The 22,134-nt window shown below is 35.8% G+C and overlaps 1 protein-coding gene across 1 annotated transcript; it reads left to right on the top strand.

The window, feature by feature from the left end:
* Positions 1-9,028: 9,028 nt before the first annotated feature.
* Positions 9,029-14,877, top strand: ASCRUDRAFT_5942 (uncharacterized protein; the record flags this gene model as incomplete). Its single annotated transcript, XM_020191235.1, has 2 exons — positions 9,029-9,090; positions 14,715-14,877. The coding sequence occupies 2 exons, from the start codon at positions 9,029-9,031 to the stop codon at positions 14,875-14,877; spliced, it is 225 nt and encodes a 74-aa protein (XP_020050369.1).
* Positions 14,878-22,134: the final 7,257 nt, after the last annotated feature.

Raw genomic sequence — 22,134 nt, 5'->3', positions numbered from 1 at the left:
ACAAGATTTCAAAAAGAAAAGATATTACTATAGGTGAGTCATTGTGTCTAATACTGGAAATACTCATAACTGCAAATCATTGAAATCATCACCAATTGCTTAACGAGTTGGAAACGAGTTAACGGCTTGGGACACATTTAAAGTGAAGCTTTTCGATAGAGTATCTCAAAAGTTGACGACTCTCATTTTCGATGAGGAAAGGCATGTATTTTTAACAAAATAACATAATGTCTCTCAAATAGTTTTCCCCGATGTTTTAACATAGCAAAACAATTGAAGATGTTTAGCTGTTTTGGCGACCAAAATAAATTCCAAAGAAGGTGGTGCTTTTCATGTTCTGTTTGCTCTATCATCGGCTGAAAACAGAGTACGGAGAGATCAATTCGATTGCAATGTCAAGCATCAACGAGATAGCTCTCAAAGCTTAATTGAAAAATTAACTGCAAAGTGTTTTCTTCACACGGTTCGCCTTCAGTATATCGATGGTATTGCTCCACGTTTTAAACTTGTCAGACACATCAAGATTAATGGATTCATTAGCAGCCGTGACGAACGACTCCATCAGCAGAGAAAATATCATGACAGCATTTTTGGCAAATCCAATTGGTGACTCCCATTATCGTGATCCTGCTGACGGAGGTTTGTCACGTAAATCAATAATTGAAGTTGATAAGACTGATTCTATGCATTAAACCGAGCCTCACACATTTGGCTCGACAGAGCTAAAAATGATTTTAAAGCAAGCAGTGACTAGTGTCAAGCATCGCCCATCTGGTGTTTGTCTTTCCACTCAAGCTGCTTAAAATGAATCAATGATTATGGTACTTCAATGGCTGCGGAGCCAAACGTTGACCTCTAAAACTGATGCACTTTTGTTATGAAGAGCGTTTGAATGAAAGATGTTGATCTCCAAAGTTGCTCCGTTTAGTTAATGCTGCGCGGACTTATAGCCGATTCAAAGTTGATTGATACGACTATATGGAAACGAATAGCTCTAATGTTCAAGAACAAATATTACGACCATTGACATCACTTATAGCCAAAACACTTAAAGGTAATGTTGAATCGTCAATCTTCGATGGCGATGATCTGTTGAACTATAAATCAATTATCGGTACTTTCCCGATTGTGGCCGATACTGTTGTATGCAAATCGTATTTGCTAGATCCCTTGTGAGCAAACATATAGTGAACCAACGTCCATATCTTTTAGCTGCAGCTTTGATAGTGTTAGCATCCGTTTCTCATACAGAACACTTGTGCCTTCGTTACTATTTTACTATTATTGAAATGGATAATAGTGATTTCAGACAGCTTGACGAAATACAATTTGCTACTAACAAAGATTATCATCTGGCATCATCTGCTCGTCTATCAGTTGCTAATAGAAATGGTTGACCTAGTAATAGCGATACAAGCAAAAGCAAGCGTACCTTCTTTTCGTTGATAGGAGATAACTTGCGGTCGAGCTCTTCATTCAGCAATCAGCTGTTGCGTTGTCATCAACCAAAGCTGTATACGTAAACAAACGAATGTTAGTTACCAATATTATTTTAACTTCAAATCTCTCCCTCTGATTCAAACCAATTACCACGCTCTGAACCCCACCGACCCTTGGATCATCGCCATTCCAAGTCATATGATTCCAGATTTAATTATGAAAAATCGAACTACGATTATTCTTCCATCTTGCTATGTTTTTAGTTTAAGTTAGACCCATTTCGGCTTTCCAGTGCATGGAACATGAATTAGAACTATGTTCGCATAGCGTTTCATTTTCTCTTAACAAGATATGTTCCTTTTTCTGAATCCCTCTAATTCAACAAATTGCTTTCACAATTTGCTGTGTTCTATGTTGACAAAGCAAATAAGTTGGATCTTAGAGCTGCACTTAGTATTTGTGACTCATAGGACTCATTGAATAAATATTTTTTCAAATGGATTTATATCCATCAAAAGCTCCATTATATTAATATTTTATAAAAATGCGATTTGAATAAGCTTGGAAATTGACTGTATTAAATAATTGATCATGACAGTCGTTAACCGTAATGAATTTAGTTTTTCAACTGACTTTCAATCTTGGCTTTGACCAATCAATGGTCATCAGCAAATATCACATTGGTGTCAACATGTCTGATGACCTAATGCTCTTGCTCCAATCAATCATAAATGATTCTTCTAGGACATCAGGGGTGAATAGCCGTTGTTTAGTACTTTGCTTACCAGGAGCATCTCCATTGGCACTGACACGAATGGAGGGATTGCATAATAGGATTGATCGCTGCTGCTGAACTCAATCAACCTCGAAGAACATTTGCGGTATTATTGAAGCACTAGTCAAAGCTACTTAGGAATGCACAGCAATTGGAAACTAGAATCAAGATAATGCAATCCACATGTCCATTTTGATTAATGAGAATCTCCGAATATTGGCAGTTCTCCCAAGCAGAGCCTTTTGCAAGTTTAAAAGTCCATCAGTCGTTGTGTTTAAGTACAAAAAAGTGGATGAGAAGATTTTCGGGAGCCCAAGTGATTATCCTCGATTATGAAGTATTACCTGAGCTGACATTCTGAAGTTGAATAACAAATGTGGTGCAAATTATGATATGTCCAATAATCGGCTGGCAGGTCTTTTGTTGTTACCAACGAAACGGTATTTAGTTCAACTAATGATATCTCGAGAAACATAAATGCATGATATTGAAATGGATTGATAGGAACGACATGTCATTGGAGTAAGCTGTGAGCTGAGTTGCAGGAAGCAAATATTGCGTCTACTGGCGTTAAATGCGTTAAATGTTGTTGCATTGGATACTACAAGTGAAATTCTGGACTAGGAGCAAAATTTCCTACAAGCAACAAAATTAATTACGCTAACTGTCGTCATGACTTCAAATTTGCTCTCTAAACTGGATCAGAAATGTGATTCAAAAATGTTAATTTCATTGATGGAATGCTCCACGTTAAATATGCTCTTGAATTGGCTGCACGAACACATGTAGTGAATAGAGTTGAATATTTTACTGCTAGAATAGATTCAAGAATAATATTCAGTTTTGTGGAAAGTGACGATATTAATACTGGAGAAAAGCCAAGACTTGGTGGATGAATTAAAGAATCTGTTGCCATGCCTCCTCCACATTCATGAAGAAATATGATTAATGTTGTAAATGTTTGCATATATTGAATACAAACATCAAATTGGCCAATCACTCACTGGATTGCCGACATAGTATGATTATTGCGGTGTATGAGCAAATCAACAGCTTATAGATGATTTGTGCCAACGTAGTGCGAAATGGTTTGTCTCTCGACAATAAGCGTGATTGGCTAAATCCCATGAACCACCCACAAAGGCCTCTCAATTTTTTGAATAGCTTAAACAAAATTGAGCACCACTGATTCAGATATATTAATGACATTGAAGTGATGTAAATCTTGTTCTTCGATTCTAAACACTACAAAACCTTTGAAATTGCAGAGCTCAAACACCAGAATTATTGGGAAGTATATGTTGGGTGAATTTGTTGGCAAATAGAAGTGCATTTGGAATAAGTGCTAGGATAGATCAATCCAAATATATTGTTGGTGAAATTCTCATTAGCGAATGGTGAGTAACTTAATTTGCTATTGAATGCCAATTTAAATTAGTTGAATTAGTCAGTTAATCGTAGAAATCACTGTGCTTCGCCCCGATAGATAATCAATTGAACACATGTATGTTCTAATGTCTCAGCGAAAGAACAGGGTTACACCAACCAAATGGATCTGCACCTCCTTCATCTATTCATGATACGAAAGCGGCCTTTACAAACAAACAAATTTCCAGAAGATGAAGTACCTAATGATGGACCTTACTCTTGCAAATATGTTTTAGAACCTTCAATCTACCTTTCAGAGCATTTTGCACAATTATATATATTGTATAATATATTTGACTTCTCATGGGGGCGGCTTAAAGAACCCGATAAGAATGATAATGGCGATGGTCATTTTGGTGCTCTAATAACTGTATTCAATTATTATGGGAGGCACAAGATTCTCAGGAAGCCAATTAATGGCACACCTTCGTCTATAACACATTGGACAAAATGCCATCCACTATCACGAAGAACTGAAAATGATTCTCACAGCTAATTGACTCCAATAGATACATCAAATTCAACGATTAGATTGATGTCATCAACTTGCAGTTAGCATTAATGAATGTCGAAGTGCGTTCAGTGAAAATAGCGCTGCTTCGTCAACATCCTATCACGAATTGTTTGATCTTGACCTGTCGAACTGAAGATGCAGCACAATAGATAATATTTATGATTTTGAGATAAGGGATCTACCAAACATCCATATATCTAGTTCATCCATTAAGTCATCAATTGAATATCGGATTCGATTGCTGCTTTTATCAGTAAACATATCTTGGAAGAAATGGACGTAATTCAACAGTTCAATCAACACAAGTGGACGGTCTGCTTCCGGAGATCCTATTTGTTATTGAAAGCAAATCTAAGAGAATGCTCAAAGCAACTATGAAGACTTCAACACCACCTGGAAATTATGACCCATTGTTGAAGAAGTTGAGGATGAGCTAGCGGAATGGCCCACCAGCCAATTTAATCGTATTGAAGACGTTTCGCCAATCTCAATGATTGCCATCCTCAATGAACAACCACATAAGTTGATGCCAAAATAAAATATATCATTCAACGATTTGTCTACACTACTTCAACAAGCGAACTACACTCAGAATAGTCATCTGCATTTGAAAATACTTTGAATTGGAAAGATAAAATAATAGATTTTCATTAGATCCAAGAACTATAGTGAGAGGCAAACCCGCTAGATGAAACTGGGAATGCAATGTTGCACAAAAATCGAATGGTTCTGAAGGGCGTACTGCACGACTAGTTGCAAAGCATTTCCGCAAAGGCTCAGCCATTACCATTATGTTTGTTTTGCTCCACTTATGAAATAGTAATGATTATGAGTTGGGCGTTCATAAACCGCCATTAGCACAGTTATTACCCCCCAATTCGATTGCAATACATCATTGTTGAATGGTCCAGTGGACCATGCAGCGCACTATCATCCTGCTCTCGGAAGATCTACATCAGGGAAGGAGCGCTTACAGATAGGAAAGGGGATGTGTGGTTTCAAGCAAGCCACACATCTCTGGTTTAATACAACTAAGAATGATAATCAACAAAGCAATATGTTCTTCCAATGCTTGGTTAATTGATGAATATCCAAGAACTAAAGGCATGAGAAACTCATTTGATGATGTCATTTTCGTTGATGCAAAGCCAAAAATGGTACTAATATGAGAAGGCCACCACCAATGGAATCACTTTTGCAGTGAGAGATATGAGATTGGGAGAATTGTCTCTACTGATTTCTATGGAGCAGAGAAATAAAAGATGCAATGTTTCTTGGAAGGACGTTATCAAAGAAATTCAATCGGGTTTGCAATTGCAAAACTTAGAGAAGTTGAGAACACCAATAACAGATGCAGTTGATAATGAATTTCGGTCTTCAATTCGTTATGGGAATGAGCATTGAAACCGTAGATCAGTTGTGCGTACTCTACTATTTATGACTGATAGAGTGAAAAGTGATAGTTCATCATCTCCTCGCCGCTCATCTGAGATTTTATTAGTCCATCAGGAAGTCAAATCAGTGGTGCTTTGAGACGGCAAGAATCTCATCGTCGAGCATGTCACTTCATTTTTCATAGCCGTAATAGCAATGGTCAATTTGATCTTGCTGAGATGGAGCTCGTGACCACACAAGATATGCAGCATTCAACAATGTTAGTCCAGATTCCTGTTTCCTTGAAACAGTTGTGAAGAACTGTCATTGAGCAAAGTGATAAAATGACAATCACAAATCCAAGTCACTGCGGCAAATCGATGAATGGTAAGTTGCTCTCAAGGTTTCAAGAACATATTACTTCTTTCCCAGTCCTGAACTGGAGCTCAAACTGTGAGAAGGTCAACTTTAACTAACTTCTAATTCTGTGCTTTGGATCCATTTTTGTCATTCGTTCCATGTTTCAAGATCAAAACCTGATCAGCTTTTGCAGCTTCTGCATTCCGCAGTATACAACTGATATGTTGTTCGTTACTTGAACAGTTAATGCTCTGATAGCATTATCGGGATACTCTGAGTGATTCTTTATTTTCACGTTGAAAGATTATTTAGTTTAACATGAGTTTAATTCTCTTAAGCTTTTGCACTTCTTCTAGGTTTCGCTTCAGTTTTTTTTTTCCTTTGCACGTTAGGCTCATCCAGTAATAGTGGATGATTTGTAATTACGATCATCGGTGAACTCATTAACAAATATGTTTGTTCTTTAAATTCTTTATATTATGAAGCTGCTACTCATATTTTAGAAGTTTTACGTTTCAAATTCTTGATACACATTTTGAATCTCATTATATCTTTATATGTGATATAGATGGATAAGAGAGTTCAGTATTTCTCATATCAATATTCATCATTGTCTTGAGACATTAAATATAATTATATTAGTAACAACACGATACTAGTTAATTAGATATTGTACTTTCATTATCAATTGCTTATTAAAACAATATACAATGTATATTCTCAAAATTAGCAGATCTCCTATCTGTAGCTTTAGAATTGTTTGAAATTGCACGACACTCCGACATGAGTGACAAAGACTTTTGAGAAAACATTTGGCCAATTCAACCATTGCAGAATGGCGCGTGCGGGTTTGGGGATGTGTGGGCGTTGCCTACGTTTGAGTCAGCGGCAGACGGATCAATTACGATGCTTAGGAGGTCTTGCAGCAATGAAGACTCTTGCACCCTGCCACTGAGGTGATCCGCCTTCCAGGTGTATTTGCTAGTGGCATTGAAGGAATATTCCTAGTTGTTGTTGCATTCAATCTAGCCGCAAACATAGGGTGAAGCGGATTGTATTGAGACGCTCGTTAAAATAAGTCATCCACTTCTGATTCAAAGTATTTCGTTATCCCTACCATTTCTTCAAACAAACTAAATCCGTTTATTGTGAATTGAATTGGAAAGAACTCAAAACGCATATTAGCAACGCTTCAGGATATGACGCGGGGCTAAGAACTGCGGCTCCCTATGCAATGCCGCTCAAGTAATGAGACAATGATAATCAGAAATATCAAGAACAAAATCGTGTTGCTAGAACGGCACTTCATGGTTGTTGAATTCTGCGACTGAATATTGGATGGTATTGTAATTGGTAATTAGATGTTATCGATTGATATATAGTCTATGTCTATCGTATCTCAACTAAATCATTATATTAGTAGTCATTTTATGATTATCGCATCAACTCTAAAAAACATAGAATTGTTGTCTTCATCTTCTCACACATACAAAGTAAAGATGAATCTGAAATCAATCTGGAGCTGTGACCGTAACTATTTTGAAAAGCCATGCAATCTTTGAGTGTGACAGATTAAAGCAAAGGGATCAATTCTGTCGTGAAATTTTGAAAACACAAAATATCGGATTTTGAACGAGGAACCATATCTAGCCTAAATAAACGATTATTGTTACTTTAACCAAAGAATGAGCAAATAATAGAAATTGCGTGGGATAGTTGTTGGGAAATATATTTGTGGATATAACCAGGATAGCAGCTGTTGAAGCGGTAGATCCTGATGTAAACTCAGTTATTAGAACGAATGTAAATGAAGACTGTCAAGCAAAACAGTAGGAATCCTGTCACATGTGCTCTGTCTGTTATTCAACTGCAGTAGATGGAAGCGCAAGAAGTGAGAATTTTTCGAAGACCACGAAAGCAAATTAAGATTTACTTCGTAATGAAGCCCCTTTGATTTTCCAAGAGATTTGATCATTTTGCACAATCACTGTCATTGAGAACTGCTGGATGGAATGATGATCCTCTGAACAGAATATTGAACCTTGCATCTGCTGGTTGTCAAAAGTGCAAAGCGCTATTGTTTATTGGACTACTGAAGTTGGTGCAATGATTGGCAATTTCCTTCTCTTGACAAGCATATTGTGATGCTCCAAAGTCATCATAGATGATGCTTCGTTGGACAAAGAAAGCGATTTCTTCAAGGCGCGCCGCCAAAAACAATTCTATTTCTATTTGTACCGGCCACATTAGGAGATCAAACAGCAATCAGTTCAGCATTCCGAGAAAACTGGACCATCAAAAAATGTTGATTCGGCAATTGTGTCAAATTTGTTTACTAACAGCGCTGACAATTTTATCACTTTTCTTGTTGGAAAGCTGACCACATTATATCAATAATGTCACTGAACGATGTCTTGTATCAACTATTTGGCCGCTCATTATTAAATCAAATAATCGATTTGGATCGTCCTTTTTCTCCATTGCACAGCTGTTGCGTAGTGCTAGTTTTTCATCGATAAATCGATCGTCTCCTTTTTAAGCATTGAAAGCATCATCGACATAGATAAGAATCGCCTATTTACTTGTGGAGCGATTTCCATCAATAATGGATGAGAGTAGTTATTGCATCGTAGAGGGACATATGTATTCTATTCAGCAGAATTCGTGAAACAATTTCAAATCATACGATGGTTGTATTAGTCATAACTGATTAACAGCTGATGGGGATGACTCACCGGAAGGAGCAGCAAAGCCTGGATAGTCAGTTTCTCTACTCAAGAGCTAGCTGTGGTGCCATCCAATTGGAGCATATACATTTCCTAACTGCTGGAAACGAATCCAATATCATCATCAAGTGATATTTCATGCCTGGATCATTGATGAAAATTTAGTTAGGGCCAAAGACTTCGAAATAACTATTGAAGCTGATGATCTGTTAAGCCGCTCAGAACCTCCAGCTCCTTGAATATCATTGAAATCCCAACCGGTTTTAGCTATGTCTTTTATAATTGAAAATTTTCCAACAAATAAATCTACATTGTTTTTGTCAAGCTAATTCATTCAATTTCTAAGACAAACCTCCAATTTGATTTTTTCGGGCTTGTTAGAGCCCCCTTATAAACGTCAAAGAACAGTAAATGTTAAGATTGAATCCAGTGATTGCGATAGCTCATCAACAACAAAATCAATTGACTTTTGGGTAGCTCCTATATTGGTTTAGTTTCACCTCGCTACGATTCAGATTGTTGACTATATTTTTCTTTAGTAACTGGCAGTAACATCGAAAAGTCAGCTCATCATTATTGAGCTATTCTACTAAATTAATATCTGGTGTTGACATCATCTTTTGTTGAAATGGCCAGTCCAAGATGCTTAGAAAATTATCATGGTTGCTCTGAGTTTCATCAAGGACATGTTATCAACTTTGCATAGGACTTCCTGAAACAGCCTACTGAATATTGTTCACTCAGCAAGTAAAGTAGTAACAGATATATACAAGATAGGTTCAGCAAACCCAATCGGGATCCATTCAAATTGTTCACTTGATGTCGCAATGGAACTATTACCAATATCACTCTCTTTGGTCGATCACCCTCTGTAGTTGATCACTCTTCTGAATATGCATTTTCAGTTTATTAAAAGTTATGCAGGTTAAGTTAGACAGATTTGGATCAATCGATGAATGATTGGCCGTTGATGAAGCAATTAAATATTTTGCAAAACCGCTTGAAGCTTTAATGTCTCTCCAACAGGTAATAGATCATTTTATTTAGATGGAAAAATTTCTTCATTATTCCAACTGATCTTTTTCGGAGAAGGTTGGTGACCTGTTCTCCGTAGTAAATGCAATTTTTTATCATGAGTGAAGCCAAGAAACGTACCATTAGTTGCTTTCAAGTAACTATATTGTTGCCCATTGTGATTGGATCAAGGGATCTGAGCAGAGAAAACAGCATCGACCTCTTGATTTATCCGGCCTTCACCAAATAATTGCAAATTGATTCATGATTTATATTAAATTGTTTCTATAGAGCAAGCGGATCGCATGGCGAGATTGAATTTTGCAGTTCTGATTACGAATGACAGAGTCAAACATTTTGTGCCGTAATTGCAATTCAATTTTATTGTTCGATTTTTCTTTTCGTTTAGCTAGAAACGGTGAATAGTGGGAACCAATGATATAATAGATGTAATCACACTCGGTCCTGCAATTCCTACAACCATCAGCAAAGGACCCGTTGTGTCTCATCGTAAAAATAGTTCAATTGTTTGAAAAAAAGAATATTATTTCGAATATTATCAATGATTCAACTATCGAATGCAGTTGCTTCTGATATTATCAAAATTATTTGACCAAAAATAAAATCAAATGTACTTTCTCTATCAATTATTCCAGAAGTACCAATAAAGGAACACACCAAATCAGCAGACATATGCTGCCGAGAGGTTACTCGTTTTTGGTTGATCATTTTTGAAAGCAGTGCTCGGTTTGAATCGAGGAACAAGATCCTTAATTATTTAACGGGCTATCAATATCAAGAAACGTAAATTAAAATGTGGGTATGGAAACAAATTGATTAATAGTTGATTGATCATGAGTCAAGTGAACTTGAAGCAGATCACATCTAGTGTTGACGCCCAAATCAATTTGCACTACTTCGCAGATCAGGTCATTAATCTATTGTCTTTTTCACATCCAGCAATGGGCACTGCTTCTTTGTCAATCGTTAGTCCGAATTACTCGAAAGTGAAGATAGTATCCATTTTCAGCCAATTCAAGAAGACTGATCAGAGTTCAGGGGACTCTGAAATGGGCTTGACATGGTATAACTCGAACAACTATCATTAGCAGTAGTTTCAGCTGTGGGGATATATCGTGTCCTTCTAAACCGGTGAGTAATAAGTTCGAATCTGATTCATCATTCAATAGTTCAGCGCTGCTTACATCATGAGTGGGTGATCTAAATCCAAATTGTATTTACCAGGGAAATGATCATCAAGAAAATACATTTCTCTAAATTTGATCGTGCTCCCCTTCAATGACAACATTAATGTTTTCACCTCGGTCATACAATTCAATTTTGGTTTATGATAGGTATTTCGGCTGTTCTCTGCAACATTGGCTATAACTATCAAAATTACAGCAGTAGAAGGTTTTGACGGAAGTGAACATCAGATTTGCTGCCCTAAACTCGTTGGTTAGTTGGGATAATTCTGATGAGTTTGATGTTGTTTCCTTTCTTCTTAAATTGTTAATCTCTCTGAGAATGGTCTGCATTTGATTGACAGCTAATTGCTTTGGTGAGCAGGTGACATCAATGAACTGGGCAACCTTCAAATGTTTTATTTCTCAGTTACTTCACTTACCGATTTTAACTCGCAAGTGTTGGACTATATGGAGTTCTTCAATTATTTCATCCCAGGCTTTAAGCAATTGCTCTATTTATGAGTAGATCAACTATGAATAGTTTTATAACTTTCACTATTTCTACGTCACGTCATTCAATAAGAACGTTTACACTTGACCTATTTTCACATCCAGTTACTTTGTTTTGACATTTGAAATCAATCAAACGTCGGTAAACGACACGCCAATAGGATCTTGAATGGCCTCATGAGATGGTATTCGTCTTGTGTAATCCTGCAACGCTGATGAATGCTTTACAGCATTCAAAATAGTACTTTCCTTACACTCGAGATTCATTCATTCTTCACATCCCTCCGTTGATCTACGAATAAAAAGCAGAAGGAAATTCATTATTGCGATTGAACAGTCAATAAACCTCAAAGATATGAAAGGCAGATTCCTTACTGGAGACGGGATGAAAGCGACTGCACGAATTCTATGATAGTCAATTACAAAATCAATGCTCAATATTTAATTGCGAATTTCAACAGCTTTCCGATCGTTACTATGCACAATAGTTGAGTTTCCTTTTAAGGACACCGTTAGTGGCAAATACCTTCGAAAACATCTGTTGTGAAATTGAATGATACAACATTAATTTCCTTGGGGCTGGTGCTCTAAAGCCGTTCTTAGAAACTCGAATCACGAAGCAATTCACTAACTATTTTTATACAGTTGAGTTAAATATTATATGGTGACTCAGTGCTAGTGATGTCAATCCAGTTCCAAGCAAGATTTGCAGCAATTGGTGGGGGGTTAGGCATAACATTTTGACAACTCAAAGTTATTTGAAAGTATTATGCAGACAATGGTATGGAGCATCTAAACCAGGGGAATTAATAACTTGACAATTAAGGTAAATTTGAAGACGTACGTGTCTTAAACTGTTAATAGATCCATCATCCATTCAGTGAACTGACAAAGCATTGGAAACAATAATTATTATTGCGTCTGGTCATCATCAAGCGATTCAATCAAATGCTTTGGAAGCCGCTCCGCCTAAATTAGAAATGAAATGTGGTTTAAAATATCATTGAATCGGTTTTTCAGGAAGGGCCTCATTTCATCTTTATTAAAATTATGTCTTTGCCAATTTGAAATCATTGACAAAAGACAAGAAATAATATATCATGTAACATGGATGATTTGCTTCGGATTGATCATAGAAAATATATATTATATAGCTTTTGCTTATTATAAAATGTATTCAAACACATCAACAATACCTCCGCCTTTTATATTCAAAATAGAAGGTAAAGTTGAGAAAACCAAATTTTCTACATTATCTAAAGCAGAATATGCAGAGTAGCAGTTGGAAATTTATTCAATGACAATATTAAGAAATGAGAATAATCTTTAATGATATCATAACAAAAGTGAATAACGTAACTGTAATTAGATTCATATGTATTTGAAGTGGGAAAATACAATATCACTCAAAATGTATCGACAATATGTAAAGGATAACACCGATCCAATTCCAGTAAAAAAAATAATAAGTGATTATATGAATAGATGAACTTCAAAAAAAAAAAATAAAGATAGAAAGAAAATAATTGATGTAGCTTTGATATATACATCAATTGTTTAATTGGTTATGTGACATTATTAAACTGTAGGTGTTGCTGTACAATTGATACTTGGGATGAATCTGAAAAATCGTTGTAAGAAACTCACGTTTGTAGATAGTTAAGTGTATTCATTTGAGAATGTTACCAATCGAATGAGGATCTGTAGAAATTTATGACATGAACAGAGAAACTATTAAATTGAAATTCTTGCGTTCTAATCAAATTCTTAACCATCAATGAGAGCGAGCCATCAGTTCCGGGAAGAAAAGATTATGTTTGCTAAAGCCAACTGCTCCAACAGTGATGATGTCCTTCTTTGCAGCAGAGAATGCAGAAGACAGATCCGATGTAAATTTCATTGAGAAATTCAATTAATCGAAAGCGTGATAAGTTCAAGATTGTGATTCAGCTTGAATCCTCTTCAAATTCGGAGGATGTTCATTAGATTGATGAGTATTTGCAAGCTCAAAATGATTTTGATTTTGTTGTAAAATCTAATGATGTAATCACGGTTAATTAATTCAGTGATCAAAAAAACCAACCATACTAATGAAAGCGGCCAATGGGGTGGATATGTGTCCAACAGAAAGAACTGATGACGTTGGTTATTGATTATTTTCCGATTTCAACCATAGTTCAAATTCACCAATGAAACTCATTACTCAGGACAGTTGGGCAAAACACGGTACAAAGCTAGCTCACAGTGACGAAAACAAAGTTGCGATTTACAGAGATGGAGTGAGTAACGCCACTGTGAGAATATCAGTCCTTTATGGTTGCTTACTCGAAATGAAGTGCACAGTCATTTGGTTAACATCGATATAAACGATTTGGATGAGATTCACATGAACCACTTTCGCTACGTTGTCAATCAAATGAGCGTCTTGTCCAAGATTGCGTACACTTCTACGGATATTTAAAGGCGACTGAAAAAGTTTGAACCTTCATCAGTTGTTGCAACCAACAAACAATGCTCAAAAATTGAGTATCCAAACAAATTATAAAATTGGTTGTTTCTCTGCTGCTTGGTTGGTCCAAAAAGTGGTCCAGTCAAATCACTTTCAAAGAAACATGGTCTCAATTTTGTTAATGGACAAATCATGAAGATAAAATAACATGTAACCACGTCTGTCATTGAATGAATATTAATCATCGAATACTTCGTCAGAAAACCGAAATCTCCCCTTGGGTGTTCAAAATTCATAATGAATTCGAAAGAATCACTTCAACCATTTTTTCACAAAGCAGGCTTTCCTTCTATCATATAACTGCGCGTCATCGATCAAGATAGGAAGAAAACGCTGACAAATGAAAACAACATAGCGAAAAGAAAATAACCGAACGGGGAAGTGACCCCAATGTTCCAAGTCATTATTGGAGCTTTGCATGTTGACATTCGTTCTTATCGCCCAACTATATTGCGATGAGAAGCTTATTTCAGTCTTGATTCGATATGCGTCGCACACCATTATGAGTATTGAATCAAAGCTGCTTTAGGGCTATGCATGTATATTTGAATCGCAAACACAAAGGAAGTTGTTTGATAGAGATATCATATGTGCAATTCTTTTTGTTAATTCATCAAAAACATTTGCTCTGTTTTAGAGCAGAGCTGCAAAGAAACCTTCTGATCAATTCCATTCCAAGCAATGAATCACATAAATCTATATAAATGAATGATGGAGATCCCGGTTGAAGACATTGAATCAACCAGGCGTTTCATTGACTATTTAAGGGTTTTTCCATCATCCTTACTCTCTGCGGTTTTTTCCTCAGTTGTCGAACTCAACCTGCAAAATTATTAATAGTCAAAGAAATACTGATATGACTGGATCCATGAAACAGTGATAATAGTAATTCCTTGAGTACAACATCAAATAAGACATCAGTGGTCGATGCTGCTCTCAGTGATGAAATTATGACCAATGGGTTGGTCACAAATCTAATTGGTGGATTAACATTAATCAAAGGATTCAATCCTGACACTCTATCTGATAGTGATGAATAATTTTGAGGAGACTGCCACCTATGGTGAGAATTACCACACTGCCTACGAAGCATCATTTCAACGTAGCAAAATACATTTTTATCACAAAAAAGCTTGTCTATTAGTGAAAATCAGGCTAACGTGAATCATCAAAAATTATATGGCTTTTTTTGAATATGATCAGGAACACCGAGCTCAACCATTGACAAGTGAAAATAATTTCATTAATGCAGCCTGCCAAATTTCAATGATCTATTGGATGATGATGAACCACATAAATTGGTATCAACATCAAAGTACGTCATTACAACAATGTTCTTAGATGTTCTAAAAACCCGACCAATAGCAAGTTGGTCGTCTGCTTCGCCCGAAAAAATCAGTTCAATAGACGAGACAGCTGTTCTTTTATTAAGAACACAAAAATAAGTTGGAGAAAATAATCACTAAGGAAAGTAGTTATCGAAAGTTTAACATCAAACTTTCGGTTGTTGCGGTTTAGGCGAATATTTCGTCGAAAATAAAATCGTGAATATATCAGCCATAACTGTGTTGATATTTATGAACAAGTTGGAATATTTGATACATTAACATGAAGGCATTTATTATCCCCTTGCCGCAAAAACAATTCTTTGCCAATCGGGAGTCGAGGGGTATCTCAAGAATGAACCTAGTGAAAATCCAGCGGATTTTGGTTTCCCTGCTGGAACTGTTAGATTAAAGGACGAGGGTTGCCATATATAAAGTAGATTGTACAGTTCGAAACCCGCCCCCTTGACTCCGTTCAAAGCACTCCATCGTGTTTTAAAGGTAGCAGCAAAAACTCCCAATCATTGATAAACCACGATTCTTTACAATCCAAGTTCTATGATATATAACAATGATCATCCAATCCAAGGTGCTGCGAAAACAAAAAATGAAATTGATCAGCCAACAAAAATAAATAAGAAGGACTTTGCAAAGCGATTTAAGGGATGTCCAGCAAAGATCATTCCAATCTGTACGGGGCAAATACTAATTGATACAAAATATGTTTAGAAGATAATATTATGATGACTCAATCGGATTTGCAGGTGCTAAAATTAGAACAATTATCAGCACTGGGTTACTAAAGGATATGAAAATGTTGTTGAAACAATATTAATTGATTCAATTGATTCATTGAAGTATAGCTCAACTGGATGGAACGTCACCCATCTACGGCTAATATTGTGAGATAGAATATTTTCATTGAGTCGTCATTTCTAAGCAGAGATTAGGCGAATCAATCGAAAGGCCATTCATCTGATGCACTGTAAGTGGTATAATAGTCGTTGAATCAAAACCTTGGGCATTGGAAACTAAAGTAAGAAAATTTAATACACAATACTAATTCCTGAATTCTTGACAATCCAAGTATCAAACAATCGGAAGTCATTTTTAGCTAACATCTTTGCAATTAACAGATGTTAGAGACACTGAATGGCTACTGACAAATCACACGCAAAAGGCAAAGTTGCTTCTTTATATGATTAAACGTTATCATGCACTCATGGACTTCCTGACATTAATGTCATGATGGGTTCTCTTTCCAAAATTGCTGAAAATAATTCATCGCAGAACCTACGGCAAGTGGATTAATCATCCAAAGCACACTAGGGCAGCTGAAGGTACGGGCGGCTATTATTATTCTATATGGTAATAACCATACATTGTCATCATTTTCTTTTCATTCACATAGTCACAACCAATCCGACAATATTGATGTTATATTGCTCTTTATCTCAGTGTTGGATTTCAATTAGCAGATTAACCACATGTAAATTAATCCAAATCAAACCATTGAGTCGTTATTGCCAGAATGAATGACACAGCTGGATTCCAAAAATTTTGAAGCCAGTAAATTGATTCCATTGATTTTCATGAAAATAGAGTGTAGACTACAACTTTTAGAGAATTGGGAAGACAGCAAATTCAATTATTTTCAATCCTTGTCTTTTCCATGTATTTCTCTGATTTATTGATGTTACCAAGATCACGAAACGTCAACATTTACATTTTATGCATCGCCCAATATTAAAAATCATTTTGAATTTGAAATATCACATGCAACATAATCAGTCATAGACAGTGAACTAACATCAAATGATCTATAGTTGGATTAATGATTCGCACCAATGTCTGTCGATTGAAAATTGACTCGAAACCCTTTGCCTACTGCTGTTTCTAATTTTTTAAAAAAGTGCAGTTGGAGATGCAACTCAAATTTATCATTAGAACTTTTTAAACAAACTTGCTATTCTTTATTGGTTTGCTGCACAATCTTTCCATGAAAGAACTTGCAGTTTTCAAATCATTCATTGCAAGGGTACGGAAACATAATGGATTTACCAGATGAATTATTTTTTTTGCATGTTCAGCAATTGAAATTACATCAACATATAAAGATACCAAACTACTTCAATACTGCAGCAAACGTGGGACAAAAAATTTTGACCCTAGCTATTGGTAGGACCAACAATGATCAAGAGTGTGATAATCGAAATGAATAGGGCTTGCATGAGATCGGGCAACGGTGTTTCGATTTCCAGTCATTATCTCCTAATGTAAATACTCCAGAACGAAGATCAAGATACTATGCATAATCAAAAGGTCCGTTCATCAAAACAGTGATGGCATCCAGTTGGCGGCTATTGTAGAAGGATATGGCGGTTGAGCAAAGCATTTATCCTATTTTATCATATTTTGTAAATGAATCAAAATCAGAACCATTGCCTTGGCCACGCTCTTCAAAAGGTATTGTCGCATCTATTTGTTTCTTAGACCGTCCAAAGCGGCAAGTTGTAAGCTGAGGATTGAATGCAAGTGATTCTTTGACCTTTTTCTGTTGACCTGCTGATGGAGAAACTAATAAATATCCCTCCCCTTCTTCAAATGCATTCAATTCCTTTGCAATATCAGATAACCGTTTTCATGTAGGTGGGCTTGTAGAAGATCTGAGAAGAACGTTGGACTGATAGATTTTGTATTTGATACCAACTAACACACTTCCTTGTGAAGAAAGGAAACCATTGTGTGGTTGGATGCTCCTTCAATATACTCAGTCTGACCGGAGTAGTCATCGGTGGTGGTTATGTTGATGTTTTTCAAAAGTTAGTCATCCTTTTGTTATCATCATGATATCATCAATTTTACTGTTAGAAAAAACACTTTTGGGGAATTACATATTCAACAGAAGATATGACGATTTGCAGGTGATTTGGCCGTGCTGATAGTTGATATGAGTTGTTGATTGGTATGAAATCAATATCCGATCGACTTATAGGAAGCAACCTATACACTAATGTTGATTCACCTATTGGATTAGTTTAAAGGCATTCATCATTGCTTCAATAGCAGCCACCGCAATTGATTATAGCGTTGCATTTGAAATTTTTATTGAAAAACGATTGATACCATTGCCTAACGGTGCACTGCTTTAATTGTCTGTCTATTACTAATACATTTGCGGCTTGAGTTCTACAGTGGCGGATCACGCGAATGATGATAGGTTTGCGGGGAGGATATTGAAGCGATAATGAAACAGCCTCGGCCTTTAACGTTTTGAAATGGACTCAATGATTTGATTCAGATGGTTAAGTGTGATTGAAAGTTTGGCAAGTGGTAGCTGTGACATTTCCTTTGGAGGTATTGTTCTAGCATGAAAACAATTTAGTTTCATAAAATTAAACGAAGAAATGTACCGTCGATGTCTTTCATAAGATTCTTTGGTCTGACATAATGGATTGGAGACAGCCAGCTGAATGGTAAATGGCGCATTGACCTGAGGGCGCATTTCGATATTCTCCCAATTTCGGCAAACGTCTAAAATCATCATTAATTGGAATATAATTGTTGAACATTATCGAATGTCTAATTGCAACGTTCCAATGTTGATTTAGACCAGTGAGTCAATCATACCCTGTTTTGATTTTTTTTTCAACCAGCACGTTATAGTTCTTTGGTATTTCATTTAGAACAGTTGAAAGAGGTGAAGTGATTTTAAGATTGAAACATTAGTCTTTGCAGAATCTATTGCACATATATTTAGTGAATTCATTATGTGTCATGATAACAAAGAGTGATGTGTCCATTAAAGTGAATAAAGTTTCAAACATTAATAATAATTTATTTTTTGTTTCAGTTGCTTCTGATTTGAACATGATAGTTGGCCAACAATAAAAATCGATATATGTTCCCTGACAATTTATTAATAAGCGCCATCAATCAGACCAACTAGATCAATAAAGGTTCCCCGCGGAATGCCCAACTGATGTCAATTGTGGAATTTCGAGAGGTCGGATGTATTTAACACCGAAAATCGACTGTCTTGTTTCTCTTACGCACTTTGAATATGTCGAAAAGTCTATTCATGTTTGCTGATGTTTTGGAGCTATATACATGGTCAACTACCGTGCTTCTTGGGATTTGGAGGCAAACCACTCTCGGAATCTTGAAGCAAATCACTTTGTGCTGCTATGCACAAAACAACTACAACTCTTTGACTTTCTCTATAATTGCAATAATCACTCCGCCTATGTCTATGAGTATTTGAGTTCTTTGAATCTTAGCAGTGTTACGATTCTGAGCCAGATTAATTTAAGTAAAGATTTTTCACGGAAACATAGGAATATGCTTGACATCTCATAATTTTAAACGACCAACTTGAATAGTTCTGTTTCATGTGCAAATTCGTTTCCAATCACCGCTCTCATTAATCTATTTGGATAGCTTGATCAGTTAATAGTTTATCACTGTTTACAAAATTAGCTGCTGCAGCTGAATCAAGAAAATGTTGAACGTGGCACTGATTGTAAAAGCATTAAGCTTCGTCACAATTTGATCTTTACATAATTTTAATAAAATCGTCGAAATCGATAGGACACTCAAGTAAGTCGGTAGACACCAAAGATTGAAAATAGTTTCGAACTCTACAATTGCCGCTTTGATGACCATTACCAGCGCAGCTGAAGCATTTAACTTTTAGTAGCAGAATTTTGCCTGTTTCAAATTCAATCCTCAGTCTAATCGTTTCTGATGATCTTATGCAGAATCCCGTTTCTATTAGCTTATTAGCGGTTATATGATTGTCATTAGTTCATAGAGATGCCCTTTGTTTGGTGACATCAAATGAGTTGCCAGCAAAAGAATTGTTTCAAAAATATTTGCGAACAACTACGTCCTCGATCTTAAGAAAAGAAAGTAAGGTGCTAACTTTCTATACCTTTGGTCTCCCGTTAAAAACAAGTTATTTTTTTTTATAAACGCTTTTTCATTTCAATTATTAGTTGACGGATTTCATAAGAAGTTAAAATGCTTAAGGTTCACTTATTTTCTTTGATTGGCAACTTCTTGATTCACTTTAGTGAACAAGACTCACCATTGTCTTTTTCATAGCTTCCAAATACATTCAATTAAATTGGAACCTACATTGATGCTCTATCAGCAGCAGCAAATCATTTTCGAGTTTGTTTGACATCAGTTGCAACCATAAATACGATTAAGAAAATCATATCAGGACTAACGTTGTTAGTAATCCGCTGGGTGATTCAAGTTCTAAACAACAGCCATTGAGCACCCGTTCAAACATTACGAAGGAGAATTAAATTGACCCAATAACTTCTTTTCAAAGCATTGAGGCCAATGTGGATATCTGAAAAGAATAGAATTAATGTGCAGAGAAAACAATGTAAATCAGTGAGAATGAGTGATTGAATATTTCAAGTGATTTCGGTAAGTCATTCTTTAAGATCGCTGAGTGTTTACTTTGTTTAGGTCGTGATTCTGATAATAGATATATACTATGTAGCTCTCGGTAGTGATAACAACTGTTTAGAGAACTAAAGCATTGACTGTGCTTTTATATCCCAGATGAAACGTAATTTTAAATGGAAGAAATTATCAACAACGTCAAAGGTGAAATAATTAAAACAGGATATGCAATTATGGAATAAATGAATCTAATGAAAGAAATGGATGACGTAGTGAGAACAAAAAAGATGATAATTGGGTTACCTAAACTAATGTTAGAAATAATTCAAATGTGAAAATAAAATATAATCAAGTAAAATGAGAATATAATGAAATAAAATTAGTATAATTTTGACTTACAATAACCTAAGTTTACATTTAACAACGGAACACATTTTAGTAGAAAGAGATAAATTTCTGAAAATATTATGCCTATAATTGTTAATAAATATAACAATTTTTGTATCCTGCGGCATAGAAGTTGCAGTAATTGATGTTGTTCCCAACTTGGTTGGTGCAATGAATGTCGCAAATAATGTTATAAAAAGGATTCATAGTAGTTAAACTATTTTTTTTCACACTTCCCCACATATTATAACCTTGATATTAATTAAATCAAAGTCAGTGCAACAAACTCAATAATTCAACAACAGATTGAAATTTAGTGCTATCAACTAGCTGGGTAGAGCGTGGGACTAGTTGTATTTTGTGTCAAAATTACCGAGGATTAATTGGTAATAAGAAATATGTTCAGCAATAAATCGATATTCAAAAGAGATATTCATTGATCGACTATCAGTATGAGCATGAGAAAAAAGTGTCGCTCAAGAATGATTACCTGCAAGTTCATTAATAAAAGTCACTAGTGTTCTTGCTTTTCTTCATATGTTACGAAAACAAAATCTACTTTTCATTTTTTGAGCGAACGCAACATAATGTGCCTCAGGAGATTGCAGCGCAACATATGATGGGATCTCTCATATTCTTGAAAACATTTTGCCATGTATAAATGCCTAGAATCTACATATATTTATTTTCGCGTAATTTTGATTTGACAATGGACTGTCAGTAACCACTGGTAACAGTGTAAGTACTTCCACGGAATAGTCATAGATTCTCACGTACTCTGTTTCGTGAAGAATCGTAAAATCAGTACGATTCATTTGAGTTATATCAATCAATTAATGAATGGAATAGTTTTTTGGGTATTAAACTTGTCGCAACACTCTGCAAGCACCTGAATGAACTTGTTTCAATGTACGAACCATCTATCTTTGTTGAACTGCTGCAGCGAATGAAATTTGATTGCGCAGACTACTATCCTTGATTGCTAAAGTAGCATATGATGATCGATATTTTGACTGATCACCATCAGCACGGATTGTGGCTCAACATACATTTCAAATCAGTTTGCTAAAATGATTTTAATATTATTAGGAATTCCACTTGGTTAAACGATTGAGCCTCGTCTGTAACGTCATTCAAAGAAGAATTGCAGGTTTGATTTGTCCT

The sequence above is a fragment of the Ascoidea rubescens genome (genome assembly GCF_001661345.1).
Source record: "Ascoidea rubescens DSM 1968 unplaced genomic scaffold ASCRUscaffold_1, whole genome shotgun sequence".
Lineage (NCBI taxonomy): Eukaryota > Fungi > Ascomycota > Saccharomycetes > Ascoideales > Ascoideaceae > Ascoidea > Ascoidea rubescens.
Note: the sequence above shows the minus strand (reverse complement) of the source record. Positions and strands in the feature narration are given on the sequence as shown.